The sequence below is a fragment of the Pleuronectes platessa genome, chromosome 6, assembly GCF_947347685.1.
Source record: "Pleuronectes platessa chromosome 6, fPlePla1.1, whole genome shotgun sequence".
Lineage (NCBI taxonomy): Eukaryota > Metazoa > Chordata > Actinopteri > Pleuronectiformes > Pleuronectidae > Pleuronectes > Pleuronectes platessa.
Genome location: NC_070631.1, coordinates 7,551,453 through 7,565,577, shown reverse-complemented (window position 1 = coordinate 7,565,577; position 14,125 = coordinate 7,551,453). Strand labels below are relative to the sequence as shown.

General features: G+C 45.6%; 1 protein-coding gene across 1 annotated transcript in view; it reads right to left on the bottom strand.

The window, feature by feature from the left end:
- Positions 1–14,125, bottom strand: part of LOC128441773 (cadherin-4) — a 210,685-nt gene that overhangs the window by 8,516 nt on the left and 188,044 nt on the right. Inside the window, exons 10-11 of the mRNA XM_053423858.1 lie at positions 9,492–9,677; positions 6,000–6,256 (exon numbers count right to left, since the gene is read on the bottom strand). Of these exons, the coding sequence (XP_053279833.1) occupies positions 6,000–6,256; positions 9,492–9,677 (443 nt within the window). The remainder of the gene's footprint in view (positions 1–5,999; positions 6,257–9,491; positions 9,678–14,125) is intronic.

Genomic DNA, 14,125 nt, shown 5'->3' with positions numbered 1-14,125 from the left:
AAGGGATCAACTCCAGGATTGAATCCCAATCTCACTGGGATCTAACTGTCCTTGTGTCTCTGGCTTTTCGTCGCTTTTTGTCTCGTTCCACAGTCTCTATTTTATCTGATCTCTCTCTCTCTCTCTCTCAACCAGCGATGCCTCACCTCATCTTGCTGTGCTCTTGTATTCATACATTTTCTTATCCCCGTCTGTATCTCCTCATCCTCGTCTCATTCCCTCGGAGATACAGAGGTTCATAAACTGCCACCTCCTCTGGCTGCAATTTCACTTTTGGGAGTGAAACATCATCCGTGGACATGTGACACCTTGGCCTTACACAACCAGGTTTCTACATCAATTCCGATTTCATTTACTGAATGTCAGTTTGGGCTACAAGACCAGGTTGTTATATGGCATGCACAAGCTTTTAAAATCCATCCAAATTGAAATGGATTTTCCCCTTAACCTTGCGTTTATATTTATTAAATTGTTGTGTACTTACTGTTGCTATATACAACCCACTTGTTTGTTCGTGCCTGATTAAATACCGGATACACATTTCTTCTTACGTGGAGGAGACTAGAAGCCAATGGGAGTGTGTGACGATGCGGTGGGGGGTTGACAGAGAGTATAATCTCTCTCCTGCAGAGAGGGAGGTGGGATTTTCCCAGCAGGCAGTGGGCATGATCCCAGGCGTAGCGCAGTGCAGGGGAAGGGGATCACAGAGATGACATTCCCACACTCTAGACGGTTTCACACAAGCTAGCCAAACCCGCAGCCTCTAACTGGCGGACTGTGAAATCACCGCCAGGACGAGAGCGTCACAGTGGGAGGGCGGGATGAAAGGGTGGAGGGAAGTGATCGGGACTGGGCGGGAGAAGGAAAGAGGGGCAGGGAGAGGTGACATTTGGAAGTAGCAGCGTGGCTGTGTGATCTGGTTCTGATATCCTCATTAAGACTGACTTCATACCTCCAGCTATTCGGTGTCCAACTGCTTCTGTGTTAGCTTCGCAAAACGGACTCTCTCTGTCTGATCACCCAAATGCGAGAGAGATTTCACTTGAGAAACATCCTAACGTTTGGACATTTTTGGAGAGTTTAATTTAGTGTATTTTCCAAAAGTTAAAATTAAAAGGATGTTTAATGCATGTATGCTTAACGCAGAAGTGGAATCAGCTACAGATTAGCCTGGCTCTGCCTAACAGCACCTCGAAAGGTCACAGACTAACACAGCATATCTTGTTTGTGTAATTTGTAGAGAAATTCCAGACTGGAGCCTGGGGTCTGGAGTTACTGCTAATTACTTGGCAACCTCATAACGATGACAAGACTCCAGGAAGGCACTTCTGTCAGCCAAGAAAAGGTCCAGCATGTGACAATCCTCATAAAACCAGCCTTTACTTTTATTACAAAGCAGTTTGATTAGCCTACATTTCTGATGGAGCGATATAACAACGCTAATAAGTTATCATCAGAGTGGGATTTTTTTTATGCTTCTTGATATAGCCATGGTAGGCGTTTTCATAATCTGTGTTTTTATGCTAAGCTACGCTAATTACATATTGTATAATTTGCATTTACAGTGGTATGAAGGCAAATCTAAAAAAAAAACTAAAAAAAACCCACTCTTTTAAAAACGAGCACTACCTACGGGTACTATGTACACTAGGTACTACACAATCTTTAGTTTAATGATGTTGGCTAGAATATCTATGACATTTTTTTATGCTGCACGTGCCTCTGATCGGTGAAAAACATCAGATCAGTTTTGGACACAAAATAACACAAATCCCTTTCAGGTTCAGGCTGGTCTCTGTTTGTTTTCTCCCGGGCTCGGACGGGTTTGGGCAGCAAATTTCAGCCTGACTCTAATGAGCACCATAAGGAAACGTTTATCACCGTCCACTCTGCCACATGGAAGGAAATATCTCAAAGGCAATAATCACACAAAATGGTTTAATAAAGCCCAACCTATCTGCATGGCTAGACAGAAGTGAGAAAATGTGTTTTTGTGTGTGATTTGGATTAACTGACCCTTTAACTTCGGGGACAAAGAAAAAAAAAACTCAGACTTTTCCTCCTGTAATGGGCGATAAAAAACCGCTGGAAACTTCTCTTTTCTCCGCACAAAGCCACGATAACACTAGTGGATGTGTGCCCTCCGATAATAAAAGCCGTATCACAAAGGTTTGTTCACAAAGCAGAGTGCTCTGCTCACCACCGTACTTTAATTAAGTCTCCTAAACAGCCCTCAGTGCAGATGTAATAAACCTGATAGGGAGCAAATGAAGCCCTGAATGAATGGTCTTTGCAGCCGAGCTCATTTCCAAGACACTGAATAGACAATCCTCCGTGTGATTTGTCTCATTCCTCCAAACTCCAAACTCGCTTCTATGAAATAAGTTAACAGGCAGATGGTTTGGCTTCGTCCAGCCGGGCATGTATGTCTCTTTACGGATATATTTTTTCGCTTCGGCGTCTTCAGCACCCTGTGGACGATGAGGTTATTCTGGCCATTAGAATGTTCCTGTGAAAGAACCCAGTGTTTTTGTTTACAAGTCCCAACCGTCAACAACTCTACCGTGGGCAATTGGCAGTCCCCATCGCTAACTTTTTTAACGAAGTGTTGAGCCAATATTTTCTCTACTTGGAAGGGTAAACCGTTCTTGTTTACGCGAGGGCTATTTTGGAATTAAAAAAAAGAAGAAAACCGGGTTGCAAATGTGAGAATTTGTGTGAAATTTTAATGATTTCATCTCGTCTCTGTATTTCCAGCGCTTTATTGAGTTCTCCTGTATATTTGAAGGTCTCTCTCATCTTGATGCTGGTACGTGTCTGTGTACGGACGGATGTATGATTAGGACTGGCAGGTTAGTGATCTCAGGCAGCAGCAGGGAGACGCATGACATTTATTTTTCAAACCTCCCCCCGACCCCGAGGATGAAAAATGCATGTCTGGAGCTTAGCCAAGGCGGTTTGGGTAATCATTTATGCCAGTGTCTCCAGTCCCGTGTCTCGACCTTACTGGTTGGGTATCTGACAGGTGATGTGTGATGCCTCGCTCTCCCTCGGCCTCCTACCAGCCCTTCTCCTGTCCACGTTGCCTCCCGCGCAACCCCCCGAGAGGATGCTGTCAGTCCATCCCTCCTTTGATAAGCACCTGTCAAGTTTCCACCTTGACCCGGGGACAGCTCACGATCCGCGGTTCCCCTTCTGCCTCCCTCCACCGCAGCACCGGTCTTTTTCTCACCTTTACGGCTTCCTCTTAAATCTTCTCCATGTCTCTCTTTATGTAAGTGCACCAACCGTTTACAGAGACATTTTGCTCTTTGTCATATGCAAAGACGAACTATAAATCTGCCACAAATCTGAAAGTCCACCGAATGCAAACAGGCATCGGCTGAGTATTTGACAGATGTGTTCACTGAAAACAGTCCTGTGTGGTAAAAGGTTGAAAATGAGAGTTTAATTGGGTGATGCAAACACTGCACACAGGTTTAGTTTATTGGAAAGAATGAGTCCATTTCTTCAGAGTAAAGGCTCAGCGTAAGATCGGAAACGGATGGAGCCTTCTGTCTGTTCTTTTGTCTTCTGAAGTCTTACGGACACAGATGCAACTGACCAAACAGAGCAGTGTGTGATGCACATTAGAACGCGGCTCTGGAGGAAAACAGTAAACATTTAGGTGAAAATTTGCCGTAAATGACCTTGTTTCAATTCAGATTTTAATGCCGGGGGATAAAGATACTTGGATGACACAACAAGAGCAGTATTGAGGCATTTTCAGTTTTTTTCTGTTGATTTTTTACCTTTGAAGACTCAGTCACCATGTACTTCAATTGTATTGGATCTGGTTGCAACGCTGTTTACACCTGAGACTTCAAAAGTGTTTTGTCGACTCAAACACTGGGTGAACTATCCCTATTCATCATATTAATATATTTCACCCTTACTGGATAACCGTCATCACATACCGTTTAATATATATCCCTGCACTTCTTTTCTTAGACCGTTGCACTGTTTGTATTGTTTTGTGTTGGTGTTGTGTTGTGATGTGTATTCTTGTGTTTTGATGTGTATTCTGTGTATTCTGTGTAAGCACACTGAGAGCCACTTTACTTTACCAAGTCAAATTCCTTGTTTGTTCAAACTTACTTGGCCAATAAAACCTGATTCTGATTCTGGAAGAAAAGTGGCTGTTATCTCACTTGAAATTTACTTATGTCTTTTGGTACATAACGGCAGCATCAAAGAGCCTTAAGGAGGATTCAAGAGACAGAGGAAGCAGGTGTGATTAGTGTCCTTGCATAACAATCCTGGATGAAAGTGGCATTGAGCAGGGGGATTTATTGTGATCCTATCCAGATGGATCCAAATGACCGAGGTGCTGGTTTGCCATCCCCAACATGGTGAGGGAAGAGATTTGGTTCGCATTTGTGTTAAGGAGACCTTGACAGACCACAGCACGGTGAGCTAACTTAATTCCAAGATGTCAGGACTGCAGTCTGGCACAGGTCATGGGAAGAAAAAAACCCAGGGAGGAAAACCCAAGAGGTCGAGGTGAATTGAGTCGGGAGGAGGATGAGAGAGACAAAAAGAGGGCAGGGAAACAGAGGAAGAGCCAGCTGGTGACTTTGTCGTCGATCTAAATTATAACGTACAACCAATTTACTCTCATTTGCTGTGAAATTGGCTGGGAAATTTGTTTAGATCGTTTCCCCCGGAGAAAAGGGAGGGAAGGGGCTCTCGGAGTGTGAGGTGGTTGTGGGGGGGGGGAGGTGGTTTTAATGTCCCACTGAACAGCCGTGTCATCCACTCATTTACTGTGCTAGTCCCAAATGACACCAGCACATTCTATGTATAGGGACACTGTACATGTGACAATGAAGGGAAACACGTGAGTTGTGTGTTCAAAAGATCTCGATATCGATAGAGAAGAAAGTGTATTTGATAGATGAGCTTGAACTTTGAAAGACAATAATGCAGACGTTGTTTAAAAGGAGAAGACAGAGCTTCAGCAGATCGAATAAAAACCAACAGAACTGTCACAAAGCGGATTCAATTCAACTTTGTTTCACTGAACTAAGGAATGTCCCTCAAGGGAAAGAGACATAATTGGGTTGACGTGACAAACATTCATTGAAACCACATCATAAGTTACATATAACGTCCACGGTGTGTCTCATTAATTAGTCTCATGTTCCACAACAAAGGTTGTATATACTCTATGAGAGATTCTACACATTACGTTCAAAATGTGATGCTAACATTCACTAACTCAGAACGACAACTAAAACTAAACAAACCTCCCACAGAGGGCGCTCTTCAGTCCCTGTCAGGCGTGTTGCACGTGGTGACAGGTCCGTGCCCCTGTTACTGTCCGGATGACAGCGGGACTGAGGAAAAGGTCTGCTGGTCGTTTAAAGGTTGGTTTACATACATTTAAGAGCACTGCAGGTGGACATAATGCTGTGTCAGACATTTGGGCCTCGGCCAGCTGTTCTCTTTATCCTCCCTCCATCTTTTCTCTTCTCTCTCTCTCGTGTGCATGTGTGTGTGTGTGTGTGTGCACCTGCATGCATGTGCTGAACACTCAGAATGCACACACTTCTGATTACCCCCGAGGCCATTGCTCCCTATTAACCTTCTTACCCTCCTTCCTCCCCGTTGTCCACTGGCTCATATACTTTGCACAGTAGGACTTTGAGAGATGGGGTGATGCCAAAATATAGTTCCTTTGTTGAACTCTGACCTTTAACTACTGACATGGAACTCATCCAAGAGGCTCTTTAGCCCGCTGCTGGTGCATATAGAGGGATTTCTGCCAGGTTTGTACCTACACTGCAGCTCGTGAGACTTCATGATTCATTCAGACATTCCTCTTCCTCTTTTAGCGACACACTAAGTGTAGTAGAAATGATCTAATCAATACTACCACAAGGTAATTGTACTCAAGACATGGTATTATATTGTCAGAATGACCCGTAGTAGTGTGATTTACTGTTTTCACTCAGTACCTGATTATCTGCTGCATCTGTAGCCGGTCGGGATCTGAGGCTGAGAAGGTCGTCAGGCTGGTGCCCGCGGGGACGCCCTCCTCGAAGCGGATGGGTTTGGGGTTTGTGGGGAAATAAGGGGGTTCGTTGACATCCTGGACAGAGATGGTGACCCCAGCAGTGGACTGGAGCGAGGACTGAATGCCGTTTGCCAGGTGGGCCTGGTTGGACACCACCACGGTCAGCATGAAGGCCCGGTTCATCTCAAAGTCCACCGGCTAGAAGAAGACAGAAGTGAAATTGAATCAAGAACATGGTTTATGGGCGATTGAAATTCAGCATGAATACCCTTCATACTTGAGCACTACTGCATGTACATTTGTTACCATATTTATATAGTAATTATTGCATTAGTATCATTGACCTCAAACTGACTCCAAAGTGTCGACTAATTTGTTTGTCTTCTTTAATTCTCAAGTAACGAGTATTAAGAAATTAAACTGTGATAACATGATAAATAATTAAGTACAAGTATTGGTTTGGCTCGCACAAACAATATCTGTATGTGTGAAGAGGAAACACTGGATGATATATTTGTAAAAACAAAAACAAGGCCATTTCTCCTTCGATGGGAAAACAATATACCAGCTACAGTTGGCAGTGTGTTATTGTTATTATTACATTTTTATGAGTAAACCATGTCAAGTGTTCAAGCATAAGTGTCCTATAAATATTATGCTGATTACGGTGTTAAAACCCCTGTCAACATTTCTCTTTCCCCTGTGGCTGTGGAATATGTGTTCAACCTTGTTGATGATAAAGGACAAGATAAATGAACAGATGTCGTGACAAGTGGACACACACAGACACACACACACACAGACACACACACAGACACACACACACACATATATACACATACAGGATAGGAGGATACATCAAGGCCTCTGCTATTCATAGGGTGCTCTTTGGCATTGATTGTGCCATTTGAGTGTGTGTGTGTGTGTGTGTGTTTGTGTGTACTCTACAGGGGGGTTTGCCAGCTGAGCCTGAACCAGACTGACAGGTCCGTGCTCCCCTAATGAAGACTACACAATCAGGTTCAAATGACAACAACAAGAAGCAAGGATACAAAAAAGAAAACAAATTAAGCTGCTGGTCCATTTCTGCACCGGGCAGATGGTGATTACCGCCGCGAGGCTCGTGTCCACGGTGTTTGATGGTGATGTTAATGACGTGGAGCACATCTGTATGTTGCACTGCCTCAGCGTTGTCAATGGACAGCGTGGCAGCAAACCTCTGATATCGAAAAACATCCTTGATCACGCAGCTCGGCTGACAAGGGCACGGGAGTGGATACGTCTGTGTGTGTTTGTCTGTGCATGTGGACACACACATGAGTTTAAGTAAATGTAAGCACATGAGTGTGGATACGTGTGTGACCCCCCGGTGCAGTGGGAACCCATTTACAGGCGAACCACGCTCGGGGCTCTTTGATCCACGGCCAGTGGTATTCAGAGCACAGGGAGGTCTGGAGTATAGCTGTAGGCAAACTAAAACCCACATGCACACAAACACACACCCTGAGGGACGCCAGCGGGGTGAGAGGTCAATAACACGGCTTCCATCTTTAGCCCACGAGCCGTCACACCTCACATCTCCTCTGTATCGCCTCACTGGTTCCTCTCGTTCCCTTTTACCTAATTTGTTCTGCTGGACTCCCCCCCCCCCCCCCCCGATCTATTCCCTGTGGTCCGCATCTCTAAATCCACGGATATCTGTCTTCGCATCACTTCTCCTCACTTCCCCTGTCGTCTTCTGTCTGATCATAAGCTGTGATTTACATATCCTAATGACTCATGTGAACCAGGCGGCTCTGTTTGTGTGTTTTCATCCATGCTTGTTTGTCTACAGGCTTTTATTACCATGCGGCAAAACCACGTCTCATAAACTCCCCGGAGAGCAGGGTCAATGTGTGACATGTTCCGGCTGCGACCTCAGCCCTGTTTCCCAGGGGAGCCAAGGTCCCCTCTGGAAAAAAGTGAGGCATACCTGGGTGTCACTGTGTTTCAATGTGTCGACACAGGTAGAAGCAGATGTCTTGTTAAAAATAGTAACACCGAGGTAGTATCTTCTTTTGGATTCTTGATTTTTACCCATCGTGCCTTGTCTGATGTGAACCATTCCGGCTCCTCTTCCCCCGGAGCTAGCTTAAGCCCCTCTGTTTACTTATGGAGACAGTCTATTTCTCATCTCTTCCCAGGAGGTGTCCTGTCTGTTATTTCATGATTTCCTGATAATCTCCCAAGGGTCTCCGTGGAGGCTCACGGCTACCCGGCTGCCTGCTGACTTTTACATAAGGGTGTCAGAGGAATGGATTATAAAAGGCAGTCATCTGGAGATAATGAAGAGAAGCAAAATGCCAATGCTCATTGCTCCGGGTGTAGTGGGAATTACAGGGGAGATGTTACTGCAGTTTTTTCAAACATTACTGTGTGCGATGCGAGATGCGATTTGCAAGAGTGAGAGACACGAGGATAATACCCTTGGGTCGCCAGGGTCATGAAAATAAACTAGTTATTTCCACAAAACACGACACGCGACATGATAATCGCATTCACTGTGAAACACTCACGGATGAGCACACACATCCTAAAGGCCATTCAACAGGAAGCATATTTACACACTGAACACACACACACACACACACACACACACACACACACACACACACACACACAGAAGATACCATGAACATCTGTCGTCCATTATCTCTATATTTTCCCGAATGGTTTTAAAAAACGAACACACAAGGTTGTTACAAGACATAGCTTTGTTGCTGCTGTCATTTACCGCAGCGGCCAGCACATTATGGGTGTATAAGAACCGTTGCCTTTGTAATTGAGAAATCAATACCTAATTTGCTACAGTGGTCTCGCCAGCCATTGTGTTCCAAGTCTGTGTGTGAGTGTATGAGCTGTTTGTGAAGGGTGCGGCGGCCTCCAATCCCTCACTGGGACATAAAGGGGCACATGAAAGGCAAAGACCCCAGCATGTCCCCATTTAACTCATAGCCTGTTATTGTTGCCTGTGCTTGTTCCAGAGGGGATGTCACGTTGAAATCAGAAAAAGAAAAAGAGATGACGCAGTTTCTTCTACGAGGCGGTGGACTAGTGGCAGAAACTTGGACTATGGGCAGAAAAGGTCTCTGGTTCGACTCTGGTTCGACTCCACGGAGTAAAAACAAAAGACGAACCTGGATTGATTTGTCCAAAAACCCAAGAGGATTCTCCCTACCCTGTCTAGTGCCCCTGAGCAAGGCACCTTACTCCCTCAACATCTGCTCCCTGGGTGCTGTACATGGCTGCTAACTGATCTGTGTGTGCTGCACCAGATGGGTTAAAGGCAGAGGCTAAATTTCCTAAAAACTGCATGAGTGTGTCTGTGCATGTTATTTGGGATAAATAAATGGATCGTAATCTTAATCTTAATCTTTATAGACGGGTGTCTTACCTTAACCACAGTGACCATGCCGTCATTGGTGACGGGGTCAGTGCGGATGGTGAAGTGCCCGGACGGGTCGCCGCTGATGATTCGGTAAATCGCGTTCCAGTTTGGCGAGTGTGGCTGGTCGGCGTCGATCACCGTCAGGTTAGCCACCACCACGTCCACTCGATTCTCCGGGACCTCACCGGAGAACTGCAGAGGGAGAGTCACATGTTACTTTGTAAGAGGCCGTTTTTAAGTGTCTTCATCTTCAGCTGTTTGAGAGAGGCCATTTCTTTTTTTTACAAAAAGCCACTAAGTGCCTATCTCTCTTTCTTTTCCTCTTAGCAGAGCCAGTCCTCCTTTCAGGTTTTCAGGTAAAGTAAGTTTAATGACCTCGCTTTTAGGACCACTGAGTCAAGCAGTAAACCCAGTTGCACACCAGCAAGCTCATCCACACCGAGGCATCGTTCCAGTTTCAAGTGTTTTTTCTTTCTGTATTCCCATTCCCAGCCTTGATGAGCACAAATATTTTCTCCCTTTGAAATGCAGAGCGACAGAAAGGGAGAGAAGGAGGCCAGCAGCGGTGGAGGAGAGGGTTAAAACATCTGTTTGAGTGCAGACGAGTGGCTTTCAGTCGTCCCGGTGCTGTACAAACACATGTGCTTTGTCCTGATAAGCCTGATGAGGAGTGAGCCGCTGTCTGTCATGTGTCTGTTACGGTGGGGATTGATCAAAGCCACACGGGCTCAGGGGATAAAACCACACAGAGGCGAACCAACCCTGTAAAAAGCCCCGCCTTCACGACCAAACCTGTCCACTCTCAACCAATCACGCGGGGGTCAGAGGGGTGAGCGTGTTGACACGTCCTCATCTGGAGGCAACAGGCATGTGGCACTACACAGTCACCGTGTCACTGCTGGTAACGAGCGTGGAAGAGCCACTGAGCAGCTTATGTGAGTGTCGGATATCAAAGAGCAAAGCCCCCGACCGAACACTCCGAAGGACCATAACACCCTGCCTGGCAACCCACGCATCTCCCAGCAAACAGGCGACAGCAGCGGGCAGATTAGGAGGCTGCGTCAGGAGAGCTGTTCAGAGACTCAATGACATTCTTAAGACAACAGACACGTCCGGGTGGTCCTGATGCGGTGCCTGCATCGCATAAGTAGGCATGCTGTCGTATGTTGGTGTCAGAGCGAGTGTGTGTGTGTGTGTGTGGTTTATTACTGGGGTCGGGTTCAGGGACCAATGCCGATTAAGTAAAAATTAGCATCTTATTTCTCTGTCCTCAGTAACACCTAAGGCAAATTGTTACCAGATCTGTTTAAGGAAAAATGTGAAGTGTCTGTCGCAGCTCTTATTATCTCTATGTCCCAGTTCAACGTCCATCCTTGATTACATCATCAAGGGGGGGGGGGGGTTACGTCAGGCATCCAAAGCTCGTGTGGAAAGAGTCATTCAATGTTCTCATTCCAATCTTAACACGGTGTGACAGTTTCACATTTCCTTCAATCATTCAATTCAAACATTTAGCAAATAAATCCCCAAATGGTTCATTGAAAAGGAAAATGTTGAAAAGCAGAGCATCGTGTAAATATCAATTTAATGAGGTGCAGGAAGTCAGCTATGAGCCCAAACAACAAATACACATCATTCCCCCGAAAATTAAAATCTGTCATCTGTGATTGTAATATAGAATCTGGTTGAACAGTTTTCTGCTCTGATTAACTGTAATGAAGAATTACGTGTCTTTCAACAAACAGAAATAAGAAAAATCTAATCAAATCCCAACTCTTCTCCTTATTTTGTTCAACTTGACGGCTTCTCCATCTCTGCAGGACTTCCTCTCATGTTATTGTCAATGATGCATTGTGATGCATCACTTGTGAGTTTGAACAGAGCATTAGAGTCTCTCTTTGAAAAGGATCAGGGGCTGTTCTCTCTCTTTCACTCGCCTGATGAATACTGTTTTGACACTTGACGGTTGGAGCGCTGCAGTAGAAGTTGCTGCATGGCCGAGGTGTTATTCAGCTCAGGCTCAGCCTCTCTCTGATCCGGTAGCTCTCCCTGCTATGATACCGTCCCTGGGAGGGGGGGTGGGGACGGGGGTGAGGGTCTTGCAAGCACTTGACAAAACACTTCTTGCCAACACCCTCACCCTCTTGTCACTGTGTTGGCACACGGGGGAACGACTAAAGCGGGCGAGGGGGGGGGGGGGAGAGAGAGAGGAGAAGTGACAGGACACTTCATCACAGGGACTTTGTGCAGGATTTCTACTGCAGTGCCCCGTCGGCCTCCTTCGCTCGCTGTCCTCACGGAGACGTGTCCACTGCTTGATGTTAGGACCTTACACTTAATTACAAAGCATTCAGTAGAATAGAGTGTACCCCCTCTGGTCAACAAACCCACTAACAGCCACTAACTTCAGTCTGAAATGGGACTGGATGCAATCGGCATTCAAACGACGCTGAGGGAACCAGGCATCCAGGTGAACGTGTAGTTAACAGTCTAGATGCTGCTGCTGCACCGTCACCGGGCGACTTCATGATGAGCAATGAAATTATTATTGTTCTTCTTGCTTTTTAACTTCTTGGGAACAATCTGCAACACCTTTTTTTTTTCTTCACATTGTGCAAGATGCAGCCCAGGTGAGACAGCGAGGAGAGAGAGAGCTTCTTCAGTCCCCGACGTGTTTGTGATGACGGATGTGACTTACGGGGGTAAAACAAAAAAAACTGAACGCCAGTGAGAAAGGAGTCATTTGTGTGAAAGAGACGTTCAGGAGACACAGATATTGTTTTGCGGCGCTCTGTATACATAAACAAAAAGAAGAGATAAACAACTTTTCTGGTGAATCCTATTCATCTGCCTCAAAAGGGAAAAAGATGCAGAGCGTGCACGCAGCCTCCGAGTGCAGCACCCAGAGCCTTCACACAGGCACCCCCCCCTTTGCCGCCTTGAAAAATAGGCCACCCTCTGATAGACGTGATGAAATATTAATCATCGACATTAAAGACAAATTCCCCCCCAAACTTTATATTTCTGGGACACAGTGAAATATCTACAGGGTTTATTGCAAACACTAAATATTTGCATAATGGCCTGCATTCTCAACAAAATGGCTTTTGCGTTCTCCCGCCACTGAAACCTGTGATTTATGAAAGTCGTGGGGGAAAAGTGCTCCGCTAGTCGCGGCTCTGAAAACAACGAGATTCATCATCGGTTTCCACGATGTGCCGATGGAGATGCACTCAAACACGGTGGTATACAGTGAGAGAGTATTAATCTATTACCGGCCACAATCATCAGCACAACACCGTCAGTGGAGAATCCCAAAGGAAGTGTGTGTGTGTGTTTGTGTGTGGGGGGGGGTGCCAAGTCAGGAAAGGCCCCTGATTTACAATGTGACATGTCTATGCTTCATCACTGCTGCTGTGAGAAAATAGCTCCTTTGACTAAACACTCCTTCCTCCTCTCGCTGTCACTCTCCCACCGCTTCCCCCCCCCACACATTTTTCATCTTGGATTCTGGTGGTGGTCCAGTCATCGACTCCTCTCCCCTCTTTGTTGTCCTTTTTCTCCCACCCTCTTCTTCATGTCTTTTCTCCCTCCCTCCCTTCCGTCCCACCCCCCCCCCCCTCTCTGTAAATTTTCCTCAGCGTGTGATATCGCAGCTCTCTGATGAGCTCTAAGGCTGACGCACGCTCGCCACCATTGATAATTCATCATTACGAGGGTCTTAATAGCCCCCAGGGTAAAAGCTAACGCTAACGGCTTCAAACTCAAAGGGCCGAGGCTACAGGAGAACTGCTGATGCGGCTTCGGGCGGCTTCGCCTGCAGCTGCGGAGCTGAGAGCTGCATCTGCCTGCGAGGGTCGTGCTCTCATCGCGGAGGAAGCCGTGGTGACACCGGCAAGGATTTCTAACCTTAAATAGAATGCAGGCAAATGGAAGCCAACTAAACAAATGAACGCCTTTGTCACAATAAATAATGTGTTGACTCTCTTAGCCATGCAAATAATAAATAAAGATTTTTTCCGCCTCATCTGACACGCACACGTCTGAAGATTCAGTGGCTCTGAGAGAAATAATCTAGAGTTATAAATAATAAGACAAGCTTAACTTCTTAACAATTCTTTTTTTCGTTTCAACTTCACTAGTTAATTTTCTGATGACTTTGCCGAATTTCACCACCAGTGATACCATACATTATATCCAGTACATAACTCTGGGCTCCGGAGTTTCACCTCCTTCTGATAACGACCGTCCGTAATGTCATCATCTTTCTAAATATCACAATCACGACAATAATCATTAACAAATCGCTGGCTCCAGTTTTTTTTTTTTTGCTGATGAAAGGCCAATGAAATGGATTCATTTTTCTCTTGTGTGTGTGTGTGCAAGGAAATTAGCACTTAGCATTTGCACGTCAAACCCCCCCCCCCCCCCCCCCCCCCCCCCCACTGTTATAAGTGCAACAATGCAGGTGTAATTACCTGCTTTCTCCTTTCTTTATTCAATTGCTCTTTCTTCTCTCCATCTGTTCACCCTTTCTTCTCTTCTTTAATGACATTCACTTGCTACACTTTTATAATATTTTTACTCTTATATAACCAATACATATAGCTATATACAGCCATTTTTGTTTAGGGCAAATG